Source organism: Cynara cardunculus, unplaced genomic scaffold, assembly GCF_001531365.2.
Source record: "Cynara cardunculus var. scolymus isolate 2C unplaced genomic scaffold, CcrdV1 Un_Scaffold_4734, whole genome shotgun sequence".
In the NCBI taxonomy this organism is placed as follows: Eukaryota; Viridiplantae; Streptophyta; class Magnoliopsida; order Asterales; family Asteraceae; genus Cynara; species Cynara cardunculus.
The window spans coordinates 33,160-41,715 of record NW_020202032.1 but is presented as its reverse complement, the minus strand read 5'-3'; the positions used below and the strand labels follow the sequence as shown (position 1 = coordinate 41,715).

At 32.2% G+C, this 8,556-nt stretch overlaps 1 protein-coding gene across 1 annotated transcript; it reads right to left on the bottom strand.

The window, feature by feature from the left end:
• Window positions 1-1,892: 1,892 nt before the first annotated feature.
• Window positions 1,893-6,833, bottom strand: LOC112504129 (eukaryotic translation initiation factor 3 subunit M-like). The gene is made up of 10 exons (XM_025108084.1): window positions 6,649-6,833; window positions 6,310-6,439; window positions 4,905-5,043; window positions 4,615-4,827; window positions 4,381-4,519; window positions 2,837-2,987; window positions 2,638-2,747; window positions 2,455-2,552; window positions 2,301-2,370; window positions 1,893-2,219 (listed from the first exon to the last, which is right to left on the bottom strand). Exons 1-10 carry the CDS (start codon window positions 6,739-6,741, stop codon window positions 2,130-2,132), a joined length of 1,233 nt encoding a protein of 410 aa, XP_024963852.1. The 5' UTR covers window positions 6,742-6,833; the 3' UTR covers window positions 1,893-2,129.
• Between the last annotated feature and the right edge of the window lie 1,723 nt (window positions 6,834-8,556).

Below are 8,556 nucleotides of genomic sequence, written 5' to 3'. Positions count from 1 at the left end.
GTTACGTTTGAAGCAACCTCCCTTTCTTTCGGAATGGGGGTGTTACAATACTGATATTAAAAAAAGGTATATATTGTAATGCTAAAAATAAACCCAAGATTGCCAACAAAAAAAATTCCTTTTCTCAAGGGTTTTTAATCATTATCTTTTTTTTAAACCAAAAATTTGTGAATTTAATTTTGATTTTGCCCTTATTTATTACAAAATAATACATGTTGAAAAATGAAAATTGTAACCGGAGATTATTAAATTTCTTATAAGGGAAAAATACATAAAATAGCAATCTATTTTTATAAAAAAATTATTATAGCATTGTATTTTCAGTTTTTCTTATTACGGCAATGTACTTTTAAACTATTTTTTATTAGGACACTGTATTTTGAAAAATTTACCCATTATAGCATTGGGTAACCTTTTGATTTAAATTTACTCATTATACCAGGTTTTCATGTCACCTCATTGTCCATGTAGGTTGTTCATTTGTACTAGAGTGATGTGACTTTCTTACTACATCATTGTACTTTCAAAATTATTTTATTATATCATATACTAATTCTTATTAAACATTGTATTTTTTTATTTTAATATTTAGATATTTTACCTGTTATTTAATAAATATATTAAATAAATTAAAAAATTATAAATTATGTAATAATATACCAATATCAATAAAACTAGTATAACACAACTTATCTCGCTAATATTTTTCTTAAAAATTTGTGTTTTTTGAAGAAAAAATAAATAAATAAGAATTATTCTTTTTTTACCAAAAAAAAAATATTTTTTAAATAATATATTATACTTGTTCATAAACTTTTACTTGACGTATAAATATATTAAATTAATTAGATTGTTTTGAATTATTTATTAATATAACAATATTAAAAAATTATAATTAACAATTTAAAGAGAACTTTAAAAGATATGTATTTATTCGAACAACATAAAATAAGAAAAGTTACATTTTTTACAAACAAAATATATCTTGAAAATAATGTTTCATATTTATTTAATAAATATTTTACTCTAAGAATATTTAATTTGCATGCAACTTAATAAGAAAAAGTCAAAAAAATTAAATGTTTTTTATATCATAACAATGGAAAATGAAAATCATCAATAATAATTTGAAATATGTTTTTATTTTTATTTTATTTAAGTTATCACAATGATGTGTCATCCACATCACCTCATTAAAGTCACACAAGCAAAAAAAGTCAAAGGGTTAACCGGTTTAAAAGGTAACAAGTTATTCATTGCTATTATGGGTAGATTTTTTAAAGTACGATGCCTTAATAAAAAATAATTTGAAGTACATTGCTGTAATAAAAAAAACAAAAGTAGAATGTTATAATAAGAAAATTTATGAAAGTAGGTTGCTATTTTATGCATTTAACCCTGTGTACGAATATCCATTGCTTCTACTTCTTCGTCTGATTCTGGATAGATACAAATATTCAAACATATTATAGAATTCATGTTTCCAATGAATCGGAAACAAAATACTAAAGTTTTCTGTGTGATCCTACAAATTAATCCAAATCCTTCAAGTCCCTCAAAAACAATCTTGCAAACCAAACGAACCCTAATACGTTGAATACATTTAGCATCGACTAATAAGAATACAAAAGTCATATTTGAATGTATGAATTCAACCAACTCATCCCTAAGTTGACCAAGCACTTACATGTTACACGACAAGATAAGTGAGGATGACAGCTCTTACCGATAAACCCTTAATGGATAAACACGGCCCTTGATACCATACTAAACAAAAGTCTGAACAATAATGCAGGTTTGGCTTTGAAATGTTTTAGTATGTAGGATGAACTTGTCCAATGCGTTCGGCACCAATCTTTAATATATGTAATGATATTTTCATGAAGATTATAAGAGACAGCAGACTATTAGATTAAAAGGAAAAGGAAGCAAAGATTGCTGTTGTTATCTGATGAATTCATTAACAGCAGGAGTACAGATTCAAACCGAAATGAATGAAAGCTAGAGCTCAAATGGAGGGCAAAATTTCCAAAAATTATGATTCAAGTAAAAAACAACAGATAACAATACTTCTTCTGTGTGGACTTCTGGAACTTGCTGAATGCTGATGAACAAATGAACAATAAATCTCAACGTATCATCAACCCTTGCATCGACCGACTTCCTTCTTCTGTAGCCTTGTTCGCTTGAATGGTTGTTATCACATTTGCAATGTTACCCTAAAACACAATATTTATTTACAAAGATCACATACTACTCGATACCAATCACATACTTGGTCTAGAAAGAAATGTTTTTACCCTCCATGTTGCCAGCTTTGATCGTAGAGCTTGCCATTGCGGCGGCCCAAACACACGCTCAGTGTAACGGCTTCACGGAACATGATTCAGTAAATTAGTTAGTTGATGATTTCAAGCGATGAATCAAAGAATAGAAAACAAAGTTTCTACACACCTGACTTTAATGACTTGATTCATCTGGTCGATTTTACAATCAATCAGTTTCGCCGAGATTGCCTTGACCACCCATGGTTCCACCTCATCGTCCTCTATCTGTAACGGACCCCGCATTGACAGAGATCAGAAGCTATGTAAACAGCCAGGATTAAAAAGTTTTCTATGAGTTTAGTATGCGTACCTGGAGAGTGTCCTTGATTAGAGGATAAGGAATTTGGCCAGATTCATCAGAGGCAAGATCCACCATTGATATCAATCTCATCTTTGCTATACAGTCTTCATGGACAAGACCTAAACCATAACAAAAAGAAAACCATAAATTAAAATACACACAAGTTTGAAATACAAGCAACTCATTCAAATCTGATCTTAGTAATTACCATAGCTTTTCAGCAATTCAGAATTTGATGTATGAAAACCTAGGTATTGGTCAAGCCTCTGAGTCAGAAATATCTTTAGAAGCTGATAGACTAATGCATACTTAGCGTCTTTCTCCAATTGTGCTACAGCAGGCATCTCAAGAAGATCACACTGCAAGATTGTTAAAAACGATTTACAGTAAACCAAGTATTATAGATTTAGAAAAACATTACAATGCTTGCAAAACCAGAAACAATTACCAAGTAGCTCAAACTCCAGACAGTAATCATCTAAAACCTACCAACTACCAACTCGGTGATCAGACCAAACTGGATCACTATATTTGACTAGAACATGTCCTGATATACAGTGACATTAAGTTGGGTCTGCTTTTCACCATTGAAAGAGCAAATGAGTTATTAGTAACACTAACTGAGCAAAGGCATTCAGCACTTACCAGCAAACATGTATGCTGTGTAAACTACTGCAAAGAGTGAGAGTACCAACAGCATAAGTATTGAAGATACAAGGAATCTGCTGATGGTGGTTTTCTGTAACAGTTACACTTCAATGGCTATTAGATGTGACTTAATTTTCAGGTCTTTCTTGTTAGTATGCCAAATATTCAGGTCATATCTCCCTATGGGGTTCTTGGCGACGTCTTGCAAATTAGCTTAGACCTTTTTGTGTAATCTCCTTTAATTAGGAATTTAAGGTACCACATGAAATTAATCATTACTTTTGTAAGAGTAGAACAAAAAAGGCAATCACCAGCATGAATAATCCTTCGGAAGTGAAAAAGCAACCAATGAATATTTCACTATGATATTTAACATTTTGTCCTTGCTGGATATTGATAGCATGCATGCCCATCGATTATGAACTTCCACTGAATGACACATCTCCAGTTCTTTGCTCATCATATACCCTACAAAAAGTCACTTGTTCACCAGAAGAAATAAAGGCTCGACCCCATTGATACTTTTTAGTAATTAGTGTTCCCCAAAAACAATGATGTAGCTAAATGAGCCGAAAATTCTGTTTCCAGTATTTTAGTAGGAGTCTCAATACCCTGCCAATCTTTTTCACTATATATTACACCCTTTATATGATTACGTGACTAAATAGAGTTTACTTAACTCTATTGAAACCTCTAATATGAATTATTCAACTTCTGTCACAGACAATCATCCTTTGACTTCCAAATTTCCTCTTTCATCTATCCAAAATCAAATATTCTTGTATTCATATTCTGAAACGTATGCTTCACCAATTCATCTACGTACTTGCATAACAATAGTTTTTCCTTGTAAGCATCAAAAAACTAGCATCCACATGAAAGGCAAGGTAACTCGGATTAAGAAGTGTACTTTTCCCTTATGAAACTAAATTATGTCCTAACCTTCAAACCACATAGTATTCCTTAAGAAGGTTGGGACATCTAGACTCATCACAGACCTCAGAACAAAGATTAAGGAACTCCAGGAAAACTTAACATGATTGATATATAAGTAATTACTTGATCACATCTATTGGTATCGAAGTGGAGTTAGATGTATGATACCTGAAACATGTCAGGTGCTTTGACAAATTCGATAATGGTGTAAGCAGCTTCTTCCTTTGCCTCTTCCATTGTATGTGCATCCTCGCCAGAGAACGTCGCCAGATACTTGGTCAGAAACTTAATGTTTTCCTTAGCAGAGCTAAAATTCCATTTAAGCAGAAAAGGGAGTATTACATTAATTCAGTGGAAACCATAAGAAGGTTCTATTCAGCAAGTCCTATCAATTTGTGATACCTCTTATGTTCCTTCAAAATATTAGAGATGGCAAGGAAAAGTTCTCTTTGATCCTTCAGTCCTAGATTCCATTCCTTCAATAAGGTGTCCATCTTTTTAAAAGAAGGTACAATATGTTCCATGCCCTTCCCATTGGCTGCCACATCAAGGGCCTTCATGTAAACAATGAACCTTCCGTAAGGGTTCTCTAACATGTTGTACAGATTGAACAAGCTGAAGAAGTGGGAAGAAAAATTAACATGAGATAGTGTTTCGTCCAGAGGCATGCAATGATAATAATCTGAGCTTACATCTTCAATCGTAATGCAGGTTTTTCGTGTGGTTGTTGGGCAATTTTTGTGGATAAGAGCTTTGCCATCTCCAGTGACTCATCTAGGCTTTCAGGCTTCTTAACAAGATTGCAAATAACAGTGAAGATGCACTCCAGATCTGAGGTAAAGACAACCAAATGCCGGATTAAAAAAAATGTTTTATAACAAGAGATAAAAGAAAAGAAAACCAAAAAGAGGCACTATGAAACCACTGCATAAACATAAATGTGAATACATCTTGATTTTAGTATCTAAATAGCTGGTAGTCTGGTATGCCAATGGTGGCAGTAGCAACTCAATGTGAGATGCCTTTCAGAACAAAAAACCCTGCATATTTTTCTTAGAAAAGATGAATATGAGAATAGCAAGAGAAAATTGCAACATTGAAAAGACAACATAGCTCTCATGGCTCAAAGTATACATAAGACTGCAAGTAAACATGTGATTCCAACAGCATACTACAAACAAAAAGATACAGAATGTTGAAGCAGAAGCAACAATTCTATAATCAATACATCTAAGTTAATAATGAGCGCAGCTACACGTATGTCTTTCAAACTCACCGATGGATGCCCATTTCAATGACATAATACATGTTAACAACACTTGTCCGGGGATGTGATACCCTGATATATACCATCATTTGTACAAATCTCCTCAATTAGAGCATCACTGCTTTAAGTTAATACTATACTCTTTAAAGGAACTTAGGATAGTTCTTGCAATTCCCTTTTTCTTCTTAGGTTAATCGGCATGTCCTACTTTTCTGACAGAGAACTTTGATATGCTAAAGAATGCCACTACAAATACAAAAAGCCCATAATCTATTCGGATTTGAAACTTGCATCACAAAATTGAAACGTAAACAACATGCCGTATTAGAACACAAATTTCATATCAGATACCTAAACTTGAGTGACCATACATATGAAACAGTCTGTATTGTTGATCATGGTAAAATGGAACAGATACAAATATATATAGGAAAAAAAATAGTCTGTGATTTCTTTTTGAAGAAGAAGAACCGGCTTTCTTTGAACTTGAAGTAATAAGACTATCCCAATTATGACACTCATGGAGAAAGAATCTTAATAAATGGAAAGAAGAAGCATCTTTTATCCAATAGCGAAGAGCCTGAACCAAGATTTCCAGGCGGGCTGGTAAGGTATTAGTATATCTAATACATAATTTAAATGTAAAAAGATGTCCTCTAAAAAAGAAAATATTGAATGAATTGATCGTAAATTATCGGATTTGACTACCCCTTTCTTTTATAGGAGGATATTAATCGCATAGACAATGGAATTTCCATAATGATTGAAGATACCTCCGACATTACGTGCGGATAAAAATTCTTGTTATCAAGCACTGGACTGAACTTCACCTTTTTCTGAAGCCTTAGAAAATACCAAATCAGCCGAAGTAAGCATTAGTGAAGCCAAATCCAACCATCTGCCGGCAATCATGCATTCCTGGGCTTCCATGCACAAACTAGTCACTTGTGGTTCAGCAACCTGAGCCGCAATTCATAAAATTTCAACACAAATTAAGCAAATAAACCATGTTAGAGTAATCAGAAAATGCCAGATCAATATATGCCTTTTTAAACTACAGTTTCCACTGCTGTTTCACGTCAATTGATATCAAATCAACTAAACGTTGCTTCAGTGATTTTGGCGTGCAGTGTGTTGTGTGGATTGCAATTAATGGGGTTTTGAAATACCTCAGGACCCGCTTCCGCCCACGAAATCTCGGCAGTGAAACGGACGACGGAGAGAGCAGGATCCTCCTCGGATGTAGGCACGACGGTCGTCATGTTGGTAGCGGTGGTGGTAGAAACTACTCTATGCAATGGTGCAACTCGTATCTATACTCAGCGCAGCAGAGAGCTATCCGGCTTACGAGTTCACGAAAGAATAAAAACCCTAACCAGGGGATAGACGACTACAGGAGGGATCCGGTAAATCTAACAGTTACACCTTGGTTTGGTCCTTTAGGATTTAATAATTACACTTCACCCCCCTTTAGTTGCATGTCTCACCCAATTGAATGATAATTAATTGATCGTCTTTACGTTGTGTTCTCAAAACCTTTCTTGCGATAGAAATAAAAGGAAAGGGGGGAAGTAAAAAAAACTCATGTACACGAAACCTTTTTAGGAGATAAAGCGGAAGAGAAATAATTATAAGTTTTCTCTCAAAACTTTCTTTTCAAATGTGGAAGGAAAATGAATGAAATAAATCAAAACTTTTTAAAAAATTATTTAAATTACAAAAATATCCGATCTTTCAGTATAAATAACATATTTTTAAAAAGTACATTTGTAAAAGTGACATTTTTTCTCTATTTTCTCTCACGTTCTAGAACATGAAAAAGTTTTTTTGTTTTTTTAATCAATGTTTTAGGGAAAAAAAAACCTAAACTCATAATAAAAAATGTTAGTGCCCATTTATTTCTTATTATAACTTTGATAACAAGTAATTTATATAATCATTCATTATATAAAAATAAAATATAAGTATTAACTAAAAAAATTAGAGTATCTTCAACAGGTTTTTCAAAATTGAGATTTTGAAAATCTGTATTCACAGATTCTCTAAAACCTTTTCCCAAATAGGGATGAGAATGGATCCGACCCGTCAGGGAAACCCGGTCACCCGTTCCGATTGGGGACGGAGATTCCCCGCTAAATTGGGGATGGGGACGGGGATCCCCGTACCCGTTATATATTAATTAATAAACTATATATATATATATATATATTATATATATTTCAACTAAAGCTCTAAATTTTTTATTTCTTGGATGTTAATATGTAATATTTTGGATGTCAAATCAAAATACAATTATTCGATAAGTTTTGTATATTACTCGATATGTTTTATATTACTCAATATCTTTTGATATGTGTGATTTTAAGTTTTCTGGGTTAAATTGAATATTTTTTTTGGTTTTAGTTTATTAATTGTTATATAATGTTGTGGTTTTTTTGTATTAAATTAAATTAAATTTTGTTTTAGGTTTATTGAAAATGTTTGAGATTTAAATATGTATGGTCTCTCGTATATTTAATTTAAAACAACTTACATAAACGGGAAAAAAAAATCTCTGCTTCCCCGTTGGAGATGGGGATGAGGATGTAATTATATTACTCGGCGGGGATGGAGACGGGAAGGGTTTTGAGGTCCCTGCCCCGTCACATTCCCATGCATACTCCCAAATGGATAAATTATATGATATAGAATGAAATTCTCCAAATTTGGAGATTTCTCAAAAAATTATTACTTATTAGATAGAATTTTTTATTCATTCTACCAATGAGATTGTTTGAATTTAAATGTTTAGGAGATAAAATTAATATTATATGAGTTGTATATAATATTTTAATAATACTAGAAGCGTACTCGCGCAATGCAGCGAGATGCATCATGATTTTAATATTTCATTTTCTTGTTTATCTCAGTCGATATTATAATATGGCTTTATGTGATTTTGAGAAAGTAATAATGTTTTTATTTTTGAATAAAATATATGTTTGAGGATATCATAAAAATTTGACAAAAATATATCGATATTAGTATCAAATTAACTATTTGAAATTCCTCATTTTTTTGTGTAAATTTTTAATTCA

Excerpts from the sequence above, each read along its gene's own strand:
- LOC112504129 (XM_025108084.1), bottom strand. The coding sequence starts at position 6,741 with ATGACGACCGTCGTGCCTACATCCGAGGAGGATCCTGCTCTCTCCGTC. Across the intron at positions 5,044-6,309 it reads TTCTAAGGCTTCAGAAAAAG|ATCTGGAGTGCATCTTCACT; the intron begins GTGAAGTTCAGT and ends TCTTTACCTCAG. Across the intron at positions 2,988-4,380 it reads AAGCACCTGACATGTTTCAG|TGTGATCTTCTTGAGATGCC; the intron begins GTATCATACATC and ends ACAATCTTGCAG.